The sequence below is a fragment of the Neoarius graeffei genome, chromosome 14 (assembly GCF_027579695.1).
Source record: "Neoarius graeffei isolate fNeoGra1 chromosome 14, fNeoGra1.pri, whole genome shotgun sequence".
NCBI classification, from domain to species: domain Eukaryota; kingdom Metazoa; phylum Chordata; class Actinopteri; order Siluriformes; family Ariidae; genus Neoarius; species Neoarius graeffei.
In genome coordinates, this window is record NC_083582.1 from 77,330,321 (window position 1) to 77,351,235 (window position 20,915).

At 39.8% G+C, this 20,915-nt stretch overlaps 1 protein-coding gene across 1 annotated transcript in view; it reads right to left on the reverse strand.

Moving 5' to 3' along the window:
- LOC132897656 (uncharacterized) overlaps positions 1-16,244 on the reverse strand; it is a 76,974-nt gene extending 60,730 nt beyond the window's left edge. The window contains exons 1-7 of the mRNA XM_060938887.1: positions 15,430-16,244; positions 15,139-15,310; positions 10,081-10,218; positions 9,883-9,990; positions 9,632-9,736; positions 3,380-5,287; positions 1,493-1,666 (exon numbers count right to left, since the gene is read on the reverse strand). Coding sequence (XP_060794870.1) covers positions 1,493-1,666; positions 3,380-5,287; positions 9,632-9,736; positions 9,883-9,990; positions 10,081-10,151 — 2,366 coding nt within the window. The 5' untranslated portion in view covers positions 10,152-10,218; positions 15,139-15,310; positions 15,430-16,244. The remainder of the gene's footprint in view (positions 1-1,492; positions 1,667-3,379; positions 5,288-9,631; positions 9,737-9,882; positions 9,991-10,080; positions 10,219-15,138; positions 15,311-15,429) is intronic.
- Between the last annotated feature and the right edge of the window lie 4,671 nt (positions 16,245-20,915).

Here is a 20,915-nt window from a genome sequence, read left to right on the forward strand (position 1 = left end):
ACCATTTATAGTCACATTTAATATTTTGGAGCGAGTTCCTCTTATCAGTTATGTTGCAGCAACTATAAACACGTGTTCTCTTGTTCTCTCTCTCTCTCTTTATTCCTCTAGAAGTTAAAGAGGCCGGATCACGCTTCCCGGGATCCAATTTGCTATTTTTGTTTTGAAAGAATGTGACCACCACCTGCTTGCTCTCTGTGCAGTAAAACCTCAGCAAATTCACTGTTGGTGATCGATTCGAAACCCATCTTAAACTTTTTCTTCATCTATGTGTCATATGTGGAAGCTTTCAACAAAATACGCCTCGTTTTTTCTTTCCTTCGTGACCATGTACAAGACAGCCGAGGCTGGTTTGGATCCATCACAACAACGGAATAACTACACTGCAACCCTGCTATAATGAACTCTTTTACTATGAACTTTTGCACATAACGAACCAAGTTTGTGTCCCCTGACTTTCTATTAAAAAAATAATAATAATAATTGTGTCACATCCACATGCGTTGGTGCTCGAAGCTCCATTAGGACTAATTACAGTACCATGCACCTGTTCTGGGTTACAGCGCAATCACAGCGCACTTATCAGGACTCTGTAAACACACAGACTTGGTGAAGTATATGCGCTGTACCGAGTGTCTCACATTACCAAGCCTTATATCTGTGTACTGCCTTTCTGGTTTCGACTTTGTTTTGTATATTTAGACTCTGCCTTTCGTCTTTTTGTTTCTCGCATGACCGTTGCCTGTTTCATGACCCTGCCTTTTTCTTACGTTTTTGAACTGTTTGCCTGCCTGTTTGTAAATAAACACTCTACCTGTAATTACATCTGTCATTCGCCTGTTTACACACACACTGAGCCATGCGCTCCTCTTCCCCCCAGAGACAAACAGGGAATCAAGTCCACGGTCATGTTAACAATATGCCATAAAACAAAGGCTTAACGAGCCTCGCTTAGATGTCAATCACTAACCATTATCGAGAACGGTGATCAAAGGATCATTGACTGATCCTTTGATGACCGATGACTGATGAAAAGGACAAAATGACTGATGATCCCACTAAACTTAACACCTCGGTAAAGCATACAGGTGGTGTGTTTATACCCCCTGCCCCGCCCAGCCCTGCAGCACGACAGAAATGACATCATCTATGATTTGCAACTGAATGGTGAAGATTTAGAAAACAGCGAGTCAGTGGGCGGACCCTGACAATGATATACTAGTAACCTCTGTCATTTCCATAACAGATGAAGAAATCATCACCTCCATTTGTGATCCTTTAACTCAGTCAGTGAACTGTGATCGTGACTCGGAAGGAGAAATTAGTGATAAGGAGAATGTGCTGAAAATTTCGCACATACAGTAACCTGAGTGTTCAGTGTGACAAGTGGGTCCATTTCAGTATTACAAACTTTCCGGACATCCCCCAAGGAGTTCATTATAGCGGGGTTGCAGTGTATTTCTTATTCCAGAATAATTTGCCAAAAGCTCACCGGAGTATCTCCAGATTACAGTGTGAACTCTTCAGTCCATCAGCGAGCAGCTTCACTCCCGAGTCCCTCAGGTCGTTGTTACTGAGATTCAGTTCCCTCAAAGGGGAATTTTCTAACTGCAGAGCTAAAGTGAAGGTTTCACAGGAACTTGCGGTGAGATAACAGCCTGCTAGTCTGTAAAAACAAACAAACACCAGAATACAATATTGTTAAACCAAGAGTAGGGTGTATCAGACACTCGTTGGCCGTGCTGTGAAAATTCTCCATGCAGACGCTCATCTAAGTTTCCAAATCTGTGATTGCTTAACTCTTGAATATCATTAAAAAGCTTATAATCTCTGCTTTCCAAAGAAATGTATCTGGTTAAGATCTGTTCAGTACTTTGGGAGTAACGGCAGGCTGAAGTCAGTACAATAGAGTAAAAACTCTGCTCGCGGGACGTCGGGAAACTGCCGGTGCTTTTCTTTTTAAGTCACGGGAAAGCGGTCAGGCTCTCCCTCTCTCTCCCTCTCTCTCTCCTGATCGGTTTCCCACTGGATTACTTGTCAATATCAATCAGATCACTTTTATAGGGATGTTCTCTCGCTCTCACTGTTTCTGATGAAGGATTCAGCAACATTTTCCCTCTGCTAGTTTTGATGTTCTGATCCACGGGAGATTTTGAAGTGAGTTTTCATAGCTTTACCTACTTATTTTTACAAATCAAACCGATTCATGTAAATAAATAACTATTTTAGAATAGAACTGGAGTCGTTTTGATGAAAAATATTGAAATCTTAGTGGTTGGAATGAGATTTAAAAAAAAAACTAGAAGTGGGCGTCGTGGCTCAGGTGGATAGGGTGCCGTGCCATGGGTCCGGGGACCCGGGTTTGATTCCAACCCGGGGTCGTTTCCCGGTCCCTCCCCGTCTCTCATTTCCTGTCTCTACACTGTCCTATCCAATAATAAAGGTGAAAAAAAAAGCCCCCAAAAAATATCTTTAAAAAAACCCCTAGAAGTCAGAAACGCGAGTGTCGATTTCAGTTGAGTTAATGTGAATTGTTTATTGGATGTGGATCAGACAGCTTTTTCGAGGTTCGCCTTGAAAGCTGTGAATATTAATCAAAATAATCATTTATATTCTTTCATATAAACACCAGTAGGCCCTACTGAGAAATACAAAGGCCTACAGAGCACAAAGACGGGGATTAGAAATAATCATTACTTTTTTATTGAGTGTACCGATTTAACATTTTTACCTGATTACCATAATTGATACTAAATACTAATTTGCATAATTGGTTTTTACAATTTTTTCAAACTTTGTATTCAGTATACAACCATTTATCTGCTGCCAATGTCCATGTAAATATCTTGAAAAATAAAAAGTTATGAAGAAAAAAAACCATTTGATCTCATTGGTTAATGAGGCCCATTTTGGACCATGTGATCATCATACAGAATATTCCGGCCGTTTAATAAAAATTAAGCCGTTTTTTACAATCTTTGATTTGTAATATCTCAAGAACGGATAAACATATTTTAATTCTGTATAAATCTGTTGTTCTGAATTCAGTGAGACCAGTTTCAAGCAATTTGGACTGAATTTGAATTTTCACCTGATATGCCTACCAAGAGACGTGGCACAGACTCACATGTGAGTCATATGACTATTTCTGGGAGGGACACGCCCACTTCTGCTTCAAGGCTTCTGCAATTGTAACTGCTCTAGATGGTTCCGCAAGGACACTAAAGATTTATACTTTCCAAAATACTATATAATCCAGTGAATTTATCATCAGTAATATTCACTATAAGTAATTCTCCCACCAATCAAATCAGACTTTGGACCGAAATCTATCCATTTTATCCCGTATTATTTCATTATTACTGAAATGAACACTTACTGAGCCTTTCTGCAGTTGCTCACAGCAGGGATCAGCCTCCTCCATCCCTCTTCTGATGTGTTGTATTTCTTCACATCCAGTTCCTCCAGGACATCGTCGGACATCTGCAGCATGTACGCTATTGCTGTACAGTGTGCAGACGAGAGCTTCTTCTCTGATTGCTTCTCCGTCTTAAGAAACTCCTGAATCTCTTTCAAGAGAGACTGATCCTTCATTTCTGTGAGACACAGGAACAGGTTGATTGTTCTGTCAGTAGGAAGGTCCTCAGTTTGAATCTGCCATTTGATGTACTGAACCGTAACCTTGATGTTCTCGGAGCTCCTGTGTGTTTGTGCCAGGAGACCTTGTAGAAGTCTCTGATTGGACTCCAGCGAGATGCCAAGCAGGAACCGGAGGAAAAGGTCTAAGTGTCCATTGTCAGTCTGTAAAGCTTTATCAACTGCTGCTTTTAACAACTCGTCCAAAGGAACGTCGCTGGACCGCTCTGTGCACGGCGGCATGAAAACCTGCAGCGCCTCCATCCTCTTTGTCATATAGCAGTAAAACACGTAAAGAGCAGCGAAAAACTCTTGAAAGCTCAAATGCACAAAGCAGTAGACCTTCTTCTGGTACAGAACAGATTCCTCCTTAAAGATCTCCGTACAAATCCCAGAGTACACCAAGGCCTCGGTGATATCAATACCACACTCTTGGAGGTCTTCTTCGTAAAACATCACGTTGCCCTTCACCAGCTGCTTAAAAGCCAGTTCTGCTAGTTTCAAAATCATGGCTCTGTTTGTTTCCAGAAGTTTCTCTGGATCTTTCTCATCCATTTCTTCATACTTTTCATTTTTCACGTTCGTCTGAATGAGCAGGAAGTGCGCATATATCTCAGCCAGAGTTTTAGGAGCTTCTGTATGATCATTTTGTTTCATAATTTCTTGAAGCACCGTGGCTAATATCCAACAAAACACTGGAATGTGGCACATGATATAAAGACTCCTTGTCCTTTTAATGTGCGAAATGATTTTCCTGGCATGGTCTTTCTCATTGATTTTCTTCCTAAAATACTCCTCCTTCTGTGCATCACTGAATCCCTGAATTTCTGTCACACGATCGATGTAAATCCGAGGGATCTGATTGGCCGCTGCTGGTCTGGAGGTTATCCAGATGAGAGCAGATGGAAGCAGGTCACCTTTAATTAGGCTTGACATCAGGTCACTCACTGATGATGTCATTGTGACATCAGATACTTTCTTACCATTTAAAAAGTTCAGCGGAAGTCTGCTTTCATCCAGGCCGTCGAAGATAAAGACGATTTTACTCATGTGGTATATACACGTATCCAGAACTTTTAGCTCGGGATGGAAGTCACACAAGAGTTTGTGAAGACTGTAGCAGTCATCTTTAATCAAATTCAACTCGCGGAATGGAAGCACAAACATGAAATCGACCTCCGGATTGGCTTTTCCTTCTGCCCAATCCAGAATGAATTTCTGCACTGACACTGTTTTCCCAATTCCAGCAATTCCTTTAGTTAAAACAGTCCTGAGCTTTTGGACTCCTGGTCCATTTTCTCCATTGTAATCTTCGACATGCTTAAATATATCTAAGCAGTTGATTGGCGTGTCATGGAAGTGCTGCCTTTTCGGCCTTTTCTCCATCTGTAAAACTTCATGCTCGTTATTCACACCTTCACTCTCTCCCTCTATGATATAGAGCTGTGTATAAATCGTGTTCAGAGGGGTTTTATTTCTGTGCAATTTAATTCCTTCAAATAAACTCTGGTTCTTGTTGCGCATGCTGGTTTTGTGAGTCTTGAAGACTCTGGACAGAACATCATTCACTGGTTGGTAGAAGCCTTGCTGTAAGTCTGTAGTTATCTTCATCAGTGAGGGTTCCTGCAGAGCTTCTGTTCTGAAGTGTTGCCTAATGGAGGTGAAACACAGTAATACAATCAATACAGTTCTGAGGGCCCATTAAAGGTAGACTACTGAATTCAAACCACAGACTTCCAATTTTTAGTTTTTTTTAAAAATAGAACAATTAATGAATTTATCTCCACGTGGCCCCAAAATGCTCCGCTATGTTTTCCTGCTTCACCATGACCCAATTCAAGATACTACGTCATGCATCACGTGGTGGGCTTTCCCCGTTCACACAAGGCATTGTGGGATACAAATTTGAAACAGGAGAGAAAAATGGAGGACGTGAGTGTGCGAATGAAACGTGAAAGAGCGACTACAGTAACGGAAAGAAAGCGAGAAGAAAAGACGTTATGTTATATACGAAGGAAAGGAAACGCAGGACCAAACTAATAAATATGGGCGCTCAGCGAGCACCTCGGTGTGATCAGCTGTTCGTTTAGCGACAGAATGATAGAACTGTCAGTGCACGCTCAAAGGGAAACCTGTAGATGGCAGTAATGCAACACTGTGGATGCCAGCTGCTGTAAAACCCAAAAGAAGAAGGTAAACCTGCACATGCACAGTATACAGTCTTGCATTAAAGTTTCCTCTGACCCTTCACTGACAGAGTCCCATATAGTAGAGTAAAAATGAAATTTTTCCTCTTCGAAATTAGCCAGAAAAAGGTTAGAATTGTGGACCATGGCTGACGGCTTTACTTACCGGACGCACGTAATCTAGAGTAATAGTTTTATTCGCCATGTGGTGCAACAGGTTGCTTGCATTGTCTTGACTGTTGCGGCGGTCTCCTCTACCAAGAAAGACCGTCATGGGCTAAACTTTCATGTTGAACAATTGGCTGATGCGTTCTACTGTCACAATAGAGTGGCCCCGATATCACACGCACAGCAGGCAATGTGGCGAGCGTTGTCAGTTGAAAAATCCACACATTTTCAGTAGACCATGACAGGCGTGTTGGGGAGTAGGTCAGACGTACGGACCACATCATGTGAAAGAAGCTATTGCATTGCCTTTGTACGGTAGCGAGTAGGTTCCTCCTGTTGCAGGAACACTTTCAATCTGCCGGATTAATTATCCCCTAACTTCATTAATAATTGTAATGAAGCAAATCTGTGTAGAAGTTATATCCACCCTAGGTCCCCCTACCTTCATGGCTGAAAGAATCAAAATTGGTGAAGAATTGAGGGAGAAGAAGCAATCTGTGTGGAAACTGCTCGTTAGGGATTGATTAATTACTCCATATCTTTATTATTAATTGCAATTATGCAAAGTTGGGTAGAAGCTATATGCACCCCAGGCAGACCGACCTTCCTTCCAAAAAGAACCAAAATCGGTGAAGAATTGAGAGAGAAGAAGCGATTTTTGTGAAACGTGGACAATGCCAGACGGACGACAGACAACACACGATGGCATAAACTCATCACCTGTCGGCTGGATGAGATAATCATAATAAAAAAAGTATAAAAAGTGAACATTAAATAAATACAATATAAAGCAGGTTAAATGTGCAGTTTTAAAGAGCATATATTATGATTTAAGAAGGTAAAAAATAAGTAGAACTCGATGCCAAATGACGTCAACTGCCACTACGTCTCGTCCTACTTTTCACCAATCTGTCTGCCACAAATACCACTAAAATATACGCCACACAGGAAGGAAGCTATTGAAGAAAAAATAATTTGGGACGTTTGACCTTGCTGTAACCTTGACCCCATTTGAAGCACTTCCAAAATCTAATCAGTTCATCTGCTGATTAAAATGATAATCCCACATAAATCCTACCACGTGTTCTTGAGATACTGCACTAATGAGAATCTTGGATGGACAGACAGATGGATGGACATGTCCAGCTCCAAATCAGAAAAAAGTTGGGACGGTTTGTTGAAATTCAAATTAAAACTGAAAACAAGGATTTGTAAATAACCTTTGGCCTGTATTGCACTCAAAACAACACAGCCACATACAGTGGTGCTTGAAAGTTTGTGAACCCTTTAGAATTTTCTGCATTTGTGCATAAATATGACCTAAAACAACATCAGATTTTCACACAAGTCCTAAAAGTAGATAAAGAGAACCCAGTTAAACAAATGAGACAAAAATATTATACTTGCTCATTTATTTATTGAGGAAAATGATCCAATATTACATATTTGTGAGTGGCAAAAGTATGTGAACCTTTGCTTTCAGTATCTGGTGTGACCCCCTTGTGCAGCAATAACTGCAACTAAACGTTTGCGGTAACTGTTGATCAGTCCTGCACACCGGCTTGGAGGAATTTTAGCCCGTTCCTCCATACAGAACAGCTTCAACTCTGGGATGTTGGTGGGTTTCCTCACATGAACTGCTCGCTTCAGGTCCTTCCACAACATTTCCATTGGATTAAGGTCAGGACTTTGACTTGGCCATTCCAAAACATTCACTTTATTCTTCTTTAACCATTCTTTGGTAGAATGACTTGTGTGCTTAGGGTCATTGTCTTGCTGCATGACCCACCTTCTCTTGAGATTCAGTTCATGGACAGATGTCCTGACAGTTTCCTTTAAAATTCGCTGGTATAATTCAGAATTCATTGTTCCATCAATGATGGCAAGCCATCCTGGCCCAGATGCAGCAAAACAGGCCCAAACCATGATACTACCACCACCATGTTTCACAGATGGGATAAGGGTCTTATGCTGGAATGCAGTGTTTTCCTTTCTCCAAACATAACGCTTCTCATTTAAACCAAAAAGTTCTATTTTGGTCTCATCCATCCACAAAACATTTTTCCAATAGCCTTCTGGCTTGTCTACGTGATCTTTAGCAAACTGCAGACAAGCAGCAATGTTATTTTTGGAGAGGAGTGGCTTTCTCCTTGCAACCCTGCTATGCACACCATTGTTGTTCAGTGTTCTCCTGATGGTAGACTCATGAACATTAACATTAGCCAATGTGAGAGAGGCCTTCAGTTGCTTAGAAGTTACCCTGGAGTCCTTTGTGACCTCGTCGACTATTACACACCTTGCTCTTGGAGTGATCTTTGTTGGTCGGCCACTCCTGGGGAGGGTAACAATGGTCTTGAATTTCCTCCATTTGTACACAATCTATCTGACTGTGGATTGGTGGAGTCCAAACTCTTTAGAGATGGTTTTGTAACCTTTTCCAGCCTGATGAGCATCAACAACGCTTTTTCTGAGGTCCTCAGAAATCTCCTTTGTTCGTGCCATGATACACTTCCACAAACATGTGTTGTGAAGATCAGACTTTGATAGATCCCTGTTCTTTAAATAAAACAGGATGCCCACTCACACCTGATTGTCATCCCATTGATTGAAAACACCTGACTCTAATTTCACCTTCAAATTAACTGCGAATCCTAGAGGTTCACATACTTTTGCCACTCACAGATATGTAATATTGGGTTATTTTCCTCAATAAATAAATGACCAAGTATAATATTTTTGTCTCATTTGTTTAACTGGGTTCTCTTTATCTACTTTTAGGACTTGTGTGAAAACCTGATGATGTTTTAGGTCATATTTATGCAGAAATACAGAAAATTCTAAAGGATTCACAAACTTTCAAGCACCACTGTATTATTTGATGTTTTAGCTTATTAATTTTATTGTTTGTTTCTTTTCCCAAAATAAACATGCTGATTCTTGCGACACATTTCAAAAAAACTGTTGGGACGTTAAAGCATTTGTATTGCACTTTAACCTTATAATGTTGCTCTTCCTTCTCATAACACTTATAAGATGTTTAGGGACATGCAGTTAGCTAACTGGCTACTCTAAATTGCCCGTAGGTGTGTGTGTGTGTGTGTGTGTGTGTGTGTACGCACAGAAAGGAACTGGGCACCCTACTACTGCAGTTCTGGCCAAGTCAACCAAACATGGTTCGCCTCGAGCCCGGCTCGGGTTCAGCAGTGACGACGACGATGACTACTGCTGTATCACTACTGTTTCAACCAGAAGAAGATGAGTTCACTTTTCATTCTGGGTTGTATCAGGGATTGCTTATTACACTCAAGAGCCAAGATTCTAGAACTTTCTTGTCATGTGCACAAGCTTCATTGAAATTCCTATCTTGCATGATCTCATTGATACTGCAGTCGAAAATAAAGGATAAACAACAACAAATAAAATAGACAAATGTGCAAAATAAAGCGATCTAGAGAACTAAATCGGCATCTGGATCGTCTTTCCAGCTGCTCTGTGACAAAAACACCAAAAGAACAGAAAAGAATTGAACTACGGACTGGAGATGATACGGTTTCAGTCTGGGAACATCATCGACAAACAGAACTGTAGCTCTTTTTACAACAATTTTTTGGACCAAAAACAATCAATCAGATTGAACTCACCGTCCTTCAGGGATGACAACATTTTCCCCACTCAGGCTTATGGGCTTTTCCATGGAGTGGTCGCTCTTCATAGACACACAGCTGGGTGGACTTTCAGAAATAAATCTGGGAACATCATAGAGGAAGATCTTTCAAACCTTGGAAGCACTTTGTAAAAACTGTGGTTTTACAGCAGCCTGGTTTAATCAGAGATTGGTGCTGGAACAGGAATCTGAACGAGCTGCAAGTGTGAGACGCTGATTTGCACTCACCCGCTCTCAGGGACGACATTTTTCCTAGACAGGCTTGGAGGCTTCTCTATGGACCGATCGCTCTGCATAGACACACAGCTGGGTGCTGGAGATGCTGCTTTCATTAACCTGTGAGAAGTTCACAAGTGTGATGCCATAAAATCCAGGACATTCTTACTTCCTTGACCTTTCTTGGTTATATACAGTATGGCTACTCACTTTGTCTCAGGGGTTTCGTCTACATTACTGGTGTAAGGAAGCATCATTATGGAGTTAACCCCTGTAAACATGATGATGATGCTCTTCAGTCAAGTCAATGTGAATGTTGCATCAATCAAGCCAACTGTCATGCTGATCCTGCAACATCAGCACCTGATTAATAATAATAATAATAATAATAATAATAATAATAATAATAATAATAAACCCATAGCATTAGATTTCTTTGAATAACTTTAGCATCAATCATTAGAATAAAACGCTGCAGTTCTCTCAACCCCAAGCCATTCCTTTCATTATATAACCATTTAACAATATCTCTATGTTTGCACAATTGGCACATGTAAAGAAATGCTGTCGACCAAAAATGGCTTAAAAATAATGAAATAAAATGTTTCAACATTAAAAAAAATATATACTATAATATAGTAAACAGTGAGCCATCATAAATGAAACAAAGTCTATTTGGTGTGAGATGAAATTCCTTTTGCTTAAAAAAAAAAATCCGTCTCAGGTCCAGTGAGTGCAGTTTTATGCGGAAATGATCTGTAGGTTTTCCTGAGCATCTTACAGAACCAGCCACAGTTCTTCTGGACACTTTGACTGTCACACTCACTTCTTCATTTTACACCAAAACCCAGCAGCCTTCATTATGCTTTCTTTTTTCATCTGAAACATGCGCTCTTATGGAATACGCTGCTCAGATACAAACTTTTTTTCCTGTAACCTTCAACTTTGCGTTGGAAAAAAAAAATGAAATTTTTGGACTCTAAAATGTTTTTGTACTGACTTGATAATGTAGAAGTCATAAAATAGAAAATCTATAACAAAGTTTGAATGAAAAAAACAATAGGGTGCCTAAGACTTTTGCACAGTACTGTACATTATTGGTGCCCATCTTTATATTAATACATATTAATCATATAAATAATGTATATTCATATAACTTTTACTCAGTATTCATTTCTCATATTACTAAATTAAAAAGGGAATCATCAATCTGATATTACGCATCTTCTCAAGCTGTAGGACTGGAGTCTCGAGATGTTTTCTGTATTAACTTGGACTTATCTTGGGTTTATTGGCATTGGGACTTGGACTTGAGTTCTTGGACCTTAGTCTTGCTAAATATGGTCTTGACTAAGAGTTTGAATAAATAATGTTTTTGTTTTTCCCTTTCACATGGACAAAGTTTGCAAAAAGTAATTCCTTCTTCCAGAAAACTGCCAAATCATTGGCACAATGCATGAACGAAGCCATGTAGACAGGGTTCCCCCCGGGTTCTGAAATATATTCTCCACTTGTTTCCTTGAAAAATAAAGTCAGACAAGTATTCTTCACTTTTTCTTAGTCTGTATTTTTTCTTCGTTACCGACTTATCAAAGTGGACTTAATACATTTCTCACTCACATAGCTTTCCTTTAAAATCACAAAGACACCAGGTCTAAGCTACAGTATTATACTATAACATTCAAAATCCCAGACGGCATTCAAGTCAGTTGTTTTCTATTAATCTCTTACTTTTTTTTGAGGGTGAAAATACCCGGGGTTATAGCCCCGAGTAATGGGGCCTAATGACACCATCATGTTCGCCACGTGAACTCAACACGCCACGCCACCTGAAACAGAGCTCCCTTCAGTCGCTTGCTGGCTGACAGCACTTTCACTTTGGCGTGTTTTTTTTTTAACTGAGCCCTGTATTACTGACACTGTCTGATGTGCTTGGGGACGGTAGGGGCTCTGAGCGTGCCCCCCGTGTCTGTTTCAGCCCTTAAATCATCTTCAGTGCTTGAAGAAGGCTGCCTAAAAAACTTCACCAGTTTAGACTGCGCCATTGTTCGGTTCATGTAGCGATACCTACATCATCACACCAGGCCGATTAAGACGCATTGCAACTGGTCAAAAGCTTGGCGCTCATTTGGTCATTATGTGTAGTCAATTTTTATTGGTCACAAGCACGTGCTCATTGTTTATACTCTGGCTTCCTGAAGTCTCTGCCCCTGGGGTTGGATTTCTGCAAGGGATTTCTATGAAAGATGACTTATGATAAGGATGACAAATACATTCATCACTGATGGATTATGTTCGTCAATGACGAGCACCAGCGGGAACCCTGAGTAGGTGAAGTAAAGGCTTAGCCTCAGAAAGGACTTATTATTATTATTATTATTATTATTATTATTATTATTATAACCTTTATTTAACCAGGTTTGTCCCATTGAGATCGAAGATCTCTTTTACAAGAGAGACCTGGCCAAGAATGGCAGCACAAAAAACAACAGTTTCAGCACATTGCCACATTAAACATAGACATAAAAAATCCAAATAAACAATTGAATTTACAAAATCAGGTCAAGATCAAATAAGACATTTCCATTCAAATAAAACATTTGCACTCATGAAGCCTCAATACAACGGAATTTATCATGGACTTAAATACATTCAGAGATACCAGATTTTGGACTTGATGGTTTTCTGTCTTAATCTTGACTCAATCTTGCTTTCAATTGGACTTGATCTTGATTTGGCCTTGACTCCATTATCACTTGGTCCCGACTCAAGCTTGGTGAGTCCTGGTCTCGGCCTTGCCAATGGCGGTCTTGACTACAACCCTAGAATCTACACTACTGTATATCATGTTGATACTGGCCAGGACTTCAACATATAAAAAAAAAAATCAGATCCTGCATGACCATGCATCATACAGATCCACAGTTGGGTGCTGGGCATGCTGCACTTTCAGTTCCCTTCTCCATCTTACCCCCACCCCCATCATCTCTGTGACATTTAATACATCATATCTTATGATTTTCATCACATGGGGTTACCACTCAGGCTTAGTCATGCAGATGGTGAGTTGCATCATTTTATCGTTTCAACCTGAGCTCCAGCTAAAAAGTGACCAAAATGCCCGAACCATCATCAATGCACAGAAACTAAACAGCTAGAAACAACTGCGACATCAGCAGAACAAACAGGGAGGACTAGAACACCTCGCAAAACACGTCAACTCATGGAATATTCAGTATTCACCATGCATTCACACTCTTAATGCAACACACAATTAGGGGTCCAAGCATTCAGGAATCTACTAATCTCCATTCATTCATCTTCATGAACCACTTTATCATCATCAGGGTGGCGAAGGGTATCGAGCTGATCCTAGAAGGTAGGAATACACAACACACACTCACATTCAAACCTAGGGACCATTTAAAGTTCGCAGTCCACCATGTTTTTGGAAGTGGGACGAAACCAGAGAACCTTAAATGAACTCAAGGAGAACACGTGAATCTTATTGAAAAGTGAAATCAGTCAATTTCCAATAATGCCATTAAAATGATATTAGAAATTAGAATTTTAAGGATTGAAAAACAAAAATGATCTATAAAATAGGAATCTAATCCTGAAGGACACAGCATGTTCTGTTTATAGCCAGTCTTAGACTTCGTCCACACTGATTTCGTCATTTAGTTTTCCATCAGCACTTAAACAGTGACTTTGTCCATAAAAAATAACGCAACGTTTTTGGAAAAAGCTAGCAGGTCTGCGATTGCCTGCTTGCTAGTGTTTAGATCTGACTCCATGTCGCATTTTAACAAACCAAACACATTCCAATGCACAAAGCATGTGCAGGTTCACTTGAAAATATTGACTGCACTTGAAAAAATGTCTTCGAATTTACGTCAACTACATTCTATCCACATTCACTGGATATGAGCAATCGTGTGCTCTGATTGGCTACTCTACTACTAGGCTATTAGCTCATATACCATGAATAGAGAAAAACAAAATGGCGGTGTGCATCAAGTCAGATATATCACTTTGCTATCAAGTATTTAAAAGAAATAGAAATGGTTAAAAGAATATAGTTGTTTATTTTCCCCCAGTATCTCTGTTCGACACTCCAGCCCAGTGGGTGGCAGTAATGCACCTTTAAGTTGGTTTGCCAACCGCCAAAAAAAACCCTAAAGAAGAAGAAGACCCCCCTCCCCCCAAAAAGCAACAAAATATGGAATAAAAGTATTTGATGGTATTTTTTGCCCAATACTGAGCACTATAAAGAAAATATCAGCCATTAGACAAAGAAATTTGAATAAGGATCGAATCAAAATGCCCAGTTTCTCCTGTTTAGTGCAGAATCACTTCTAAATCCATCATCCCGCTGAATTTTATCAACTCTCCTTCAACCTGAAATGATGGAAACGCTTGTTTTGTCTTCTTTTAAGCAACCGGTTCTAGACGATTAAATTGTTTATCACGATATTTTAAAATACTGAATCATAATCAGGGAAAAACTGAACATCACACAAGCCCCATCCTCACAGATTTTTTTTCTTCCTGCTTGAGAAGTAGAAAAGTTTATTCTCTCCACATTCACTGGATATAAGCAACCGTGCACTCTGATTGGCTACTCTACTACTAGGATATCAACTCATATACCGTGAGTAGAGAAAAACAAAATGGCAGAGCGTGTTGCTGAACCAACCGAGAACGAAATAAAAAACTCTGCTCGAAAAACAAAACCCCAAAAAGTACAAAAAAAGAAAAGCAACAAAATATGGAATGAAAGTATTAGATGGTAAGAATGTATCTTTTTTATTTTTCAAGAATTATTATTATTATTATTACTTTTTTCACAAATTGCTCCTGTCATTTCGCCGGTTTGTTTACATTCTAAGCGGAAATGATTTTGTCGGACGTTTTATATCAAGTTTTTATTTATCAAATTTGCAAAATAAATAAATAAAATGCTCTGTTTCTCAAAATCCAGTGAATGTGGATAGAATAAAACAGTTATTCCACTCAATCTCATCGTACATGGATTATAGACAACTCGGTGCTACGCGCCTCGTCAGCCCTCAGCTCATGTACGACTTAACTGGCAGTTGAAGTTTCTTTCCAAGATCAGCTCCTTTACAATAACAGAATGGCTTCCTTTTCCCATTTTAGAATGGATTGATGGTGTTACTGCTGAATGAGAAGTTTAATTGTGTACGTGTGCCAATTACTTGCCTATTATAGAATGAAATCCTCAAAAGCAACAACAAAACTCACAAATTCTGTTATCTTGAGTCATCGGGGTTCGTCTTGTTTCATGCAGCTTCTCTGAAATGAGACATCGTCACTGCCAAAGAACGGAGGCCATGTGACTGATCCCCCTTTATACGGAGAGACGCAGTGGTAGAACAGGACAGGCTGCATTTTCATTTCTGTGTGCAGTTCGACCCTGTGACATTAATCCGTAAAATCATGTGATTTTAGTCATCATGTTACTGTCGTGGTAACTTCCTCAAACAGAATAAATGAACTTAAAAAAAAAAAAAGAAGTTGCCCAACATTACTCACTTTCTCCTCAACAGTTCTTGTCCCTTTTTTTAAATTTATGAAATCAAAAACATATTTTTAGGGAACCCTTCAGTTTCAATTTGTTCACCTTCCAAATCCTTCCCATTCATTTCAGCTAAAGCTGTAACAGCACCATCTCGATCCTCAAAGTGAAAAAGGCGTAATCCTTCAGCTTCTTCACCCTCTTGAGCTTGCCAAACTGACAATGTCTTTTCTAAGAGTTCTCCATTACAATTACGGACACGCTTTTATCCAACTGTGCTGAGCAAAAAACGCAAGTGACCAAAATTTGTTTGCAACCGATAACGAGAGATGATTGGACAGAAGAATATTTATCTTTCACAGTTTGGTTACATCATCCAGATAGCAGTGAGTCACACCGGTGTAACTGAGATAACTTCAAGGTTTTCTGACTCGTTCAACAGGTTTTCAGCATCATCCTCGAAACTGGCAGGACATGAGTTAACAGGAAACTAAAAGACAAATATCAAAGGTAAACACCAACTCTCAAAACTTTCCATCATCTATTTAAACCACTTAAAAAATCCTTACCGCTAAACACACACTTTATGGTCAAAAGTATGCGAACACCCGACCATCACACCCACATGTGGTTCTTCCCTGAATCGAAACTGTTGCCAAAAATGTAGAAGCACACAATCATATAGGATGCCTCTGCATGCTGTAGAATTATAATTTAACCTCACTGGAACCAACAGGTCCAACCCTGTTCCAGCATGACGATGCCCTTGAGCACAAAGCGAGCGCCATGAAGACATGGTTTGCCAAGGGTGAAGTGGAAGAACTTGAGTGTCCTGCACAGGGTCCTGACCTCAACCCAACTGAACACCTTCGGGATGAACTGAAAGACCAACTGCACCCCAGACCTCCTCACCCAACATCAGTGTTTACAGGTCACTGGTGAGCTGGGGCCAATCCAAGCTGACTTCAGGCGAGAGGAGGGGGGGGGGGGGGGACACCCTGGACAGGCTGGACAGTCTATCGCGGGTTAACACACAGAGAGACAGGCAGCTGTCTACATGCACATTCACACCTATGGACAATTTCAAGTCATGTCTAATCTGCACATCTTTGGACTGTAGGAGGAAACCAGAACACTTCGAGAAAACCCAAACAGGCACGAGGAGAACATGCAAACTCCATACAGTAAGACCCCAGTCAACTGACAGGTTCGAACCCAGAACCTTCTTGCTATGAGGTGAGAGTGCTAACCAAACTTCCTCCAAATTTCATCAAAATCTGTTCATTACTTTTTGTGTTACGTTAGGAACAAACAAACAAACAAAAAAACAAATGGAGGCAAAAACATAACCCCTTCTAACACAGCTGCCGGAGGTAAAAATCCAGGTAGCAGGGATGTTCAGTGTGTGTTAGACATCCAGACAGCTGTGGAGATTGAGATTAAAAGCGAAAGAGAAATGCCCAGGAAAGAAAAATAAGACCTTCTAAAACTCCCACACCAGCAAGTATGCTCCTCATCCAGAGGAGTACCACTCTGCTCCAAACATTCCAGCTGTGTTCATCCATAGCATTAGATACGCAGCTTCCAGGCACACAGCTGCTAATCAGTTCCGAACTCAACAAGCTTTACGAAAACTCTTCTACAAAACTACTTCTCATGCAGGAAGAAAAAAATCTGTGAGGATGGGGCTTGTGTGATGTTCAGTTTTTCCCTGACTGTGATTCTGTATTTAAAATAGCGTGATAAACAATTTAATCTTCCCAAAAGTTGGTTAAAAGACGACAAAACGAACGTTTCCATCAATTCAGGTTGAAGGAGAGTTGAGAAAATTCAGCGGGATGATGGATTTAGAAGTGATTCTGCACAAAACAGGAAAAACAGCACATTTTGATTCGATCCTTATTCAAATTTCTTTATCTAATGGCTGATATTTTCTTTATGCTGCTCAGTATTGGGCAAAAAAACCCAAAAACCTGCATATTAAATCACTTTTTAATGATCATAATCACCGTTAATATTATTTGCAAAAATATGTCAGATTTGATGCTTACATAGTTGTAGGCTTAATTAATTTATTTATTTTTGTCAAAAGCTTAATTTGTTTTTCTCCGTCAAAAGGGCCACTCTGACTATTTTTGGCTGAAATAGGTTTTATTTCACATTAATGAATTCAAATCATTCTTCATTTACCTTGACAGAGTGAAGGAGCCCACACTCGACTAGAGCCCAAGAGATCGAGGGAAGGGGCGGGATGCATTTGTCTAAAAGGTTATAACTCAAGATTTGGGCACTCTGACTAGGAAAAAAACAACAACTCTAAAAACGTTGGCTCAACTCAGAATCTTTCCTCTGGATGTCAGGACAGTTTTCTCAACTCTGAGTTAAAGCTGTACTGTCTTTCAGATTTTTCAAGTGTAGGTCATAAAAAGAATTTCCCCGACACCCAATTATTTTTGTTTAGTGACCGAAAGCTATTGAATTCAAATCACAGACTTCCAATTTTATTCGTTTTTTTAAAATAGAACAATTAATGAACTTAGAGCCACGTGTCCTTAAATTCTCCGCTATGTTTACCTGCTTCACCATGACCCAATACAAGATACTACATCATGCATCACGTGGTGGGCTTTCCCCGTTCACGCAAGGCATTGTGGGATACAAATTTGAAACAGGAGAGAAAAATGGAGGACGTGAGTGTGCGAATGAAACGTGAAAGACCGACTACAGTAACGGAAAGAAAGCGAGAAGAAAAGACGTTATGTTCTATACGAAGGAAAGGAAACGCAGGACCAAACTAATAAATATGGGCACTCAGCGAGCACCTCGGTGTGATCAGCTGTTCGTTTAGCGACAGAATGATGGAACTGTCAGTGCACGCTCAAAGGGAAACCTGTAGATGGCAGTAATGCAACACTGTGGATGCCAGCTGCTGTAAAACCCAAAAGAAGAAGAAGAAGGTAAACCTGCGCATGCGCACACGGACTTCCTCTGTCTGCTTGACTGCGCCAAGCGAGCGATTTCATGCACATTATTTGCTTTAATCCCCTCAAATTAAATAACTTCCCAGCCACAGAATGGCCTGATATTTTGTGAGATATTACAGAAATAAACAGATATCACAATCACCACATTTCAGACGGAACTAAATTTCACCGATTTTATGAAATCGAAAAGCCGTCTAGCTTTAAGCGAGTGAAATCAGGTCAAACTAGAAGGGCACTCAGAAGAGTGGATACCTCCACCAAGCCACATAATCAGATTGGCATCAAAATCTAGTGTTGTAGTCCAAGACCACCTAAACCAAGACCAAGTCATGACCAAGACCAGACCAGTGTGTGTGAAGAGAGTGGGGGAGGGGTGACCGCCATGAACAGTAATGAAAATTTCGAATTTGCCACAAGTCATGTTATTGGTTGCATCTGAAGCAGGAAATTTTACATCCAATTGCAGTAATGATATTAACAAATAAATCCCACAATATACAGACAATTTAGTGAAATCTGCGTAGTTGTGATCTTAACAGATCTTGAAATAAAATCCTGAGTCTCTACATCCGAGACCGAGACAAGACCGAGTGAAAATGTGGTTTATTTCAAGACAAGACTGAAACCTTCAAAGAATGGTCTTGAGACCAATCTCAAGTACTACAACACTATCAAAATCTAATCAATTATTCCTTGGCCCACGACGCACCTTACCTCAAAATTTCATTAAAAATCCGTTCACTACTTTTTGAGTTATGCTGCAAACAAACCAACAAGAGGCAAAAACATAACCTCCTCCAACACATCTGATGGAGGTAAAAGACTTCTAGTCTTGCATCATTTCCTCTTCCTCAGAGGGCGGGGCTAAGACATGAATAAAGGAAACATGCAGAGGAATTGAGGAAGTGTAATTATTTATATTCAAGAAACTGGAAGCTTTTGCTTTCAAACAAAAACCGCTGGAAGGTTGTTTTTCATTTGATATTAAAAACGTGTTCCAGTCAAAATGAAAGCTGTGGATTCATTTCTTCACCGAAATCCTGTCCTGTGGCCAAATCTCTGAAAATACAAAGACAAATCAATCAACCGGACATGTTCCAGTTCCACTGTTTCCACTGCAACTTCATCAATCTGAATGCTACAAATGACAGAAACAAAGAACATGAAGAAGAAGCAGAAGAAAGGAAAACAAGTGATACAAGAGTAATATTATGAAGCAAATGAATAAAGAAGACTTTTTTAAATCTCTAATGAAGATGTCCCCTATAATAAGCCCCTCTGTTGGAGGTGTAGATCCACCCAGGAGCAGGTGTTCTTCACCCTGCAGCACCTCTGTGTGGTTCTTGGTTGATGGTTCTTCATGTCAGCCATTTTCAGATGAAGATCTCAGACTAAAGCTGCTCTGAATAAACACAGACCTCACACACATCCATCATTTACACACCAGGATTAACACTGTCTTTACTCCACTCACATTCAAAACATCCGCAGTGTTGGTTCTCTTCTCCTGGTCCAGTCACTTTCCCTGTCGGTTCGAATCCCAGGCACGACTGTGCATGACGTCACCAATGGGCGGTCCTACAGTCCACAAGCCTCAAGGAGGAAATTCAGATTTAATCATAAATAAAATAAAATAAAATGAATAAAGAAAGTGAACAGAGCATTTAGCTGAACAGCAATATTTATACAGAAGACTTCTGGTTATATTTCTCTCTCGTTCTGACTAGTTTACTTTCATTTTCAGACTTTTTAAAAACGAGGAGAGATTAATTAAATATCTAATTATTTTAAACAAACTGAAAGTGTTGGGGGGGGGGCTCATTTAGAACTGAGAAAATCAACACAATAACTACACTAAAATTAGACTTGTTATAAGTTATAAATTATGTTAGACTGCCCCCTGCTGACCAGTTTACTGATTTGGAAAATAAAATACAATAAAAATATCAGAGTTACTGATGACATTTACACTGCCCCCTTACTGACCTCATTCGTTGCTTAAATAAATAAATAAATAAATAAATAAATCTAAAACCATAATAGGTGCTGGCAAAATTGATAACGCTGCCAATTGACCAAATTATTGATTTGTAAAATTAAATAAAATTCAAACAATCATCATCATCATCATCATCATCAACAACTTAATTCTAGTAACTGGCCAGATTTACACAGCACTGTATATCATTTTAACAGAGAGATAAACACAGACTTAAACACAGACTTTGCTGCAAATGTGTACATACATAATCAATAAAATGTTTTTATTCCTAACCTGCAAAAACATCTTTACAATTTAGTATGCCTGGCTTTAATTATTCAAAGTTTTAAGTTTGTGGGTATAGAGGTTCATTTACAAAGTCAGTATCATTGTAATTTTCTAATTAGTCTTAATAAATAATGTTCAATGGTGGCACGGTGGTGTAGTGGTTAGCGCTGTCGCCTCACAGCAAGAAGGTCCGGGTTCGAGCCCCGGGGCCGGCGAGGGTCTTTCTGTGCGGAGTTTGCATGTTCTCCCC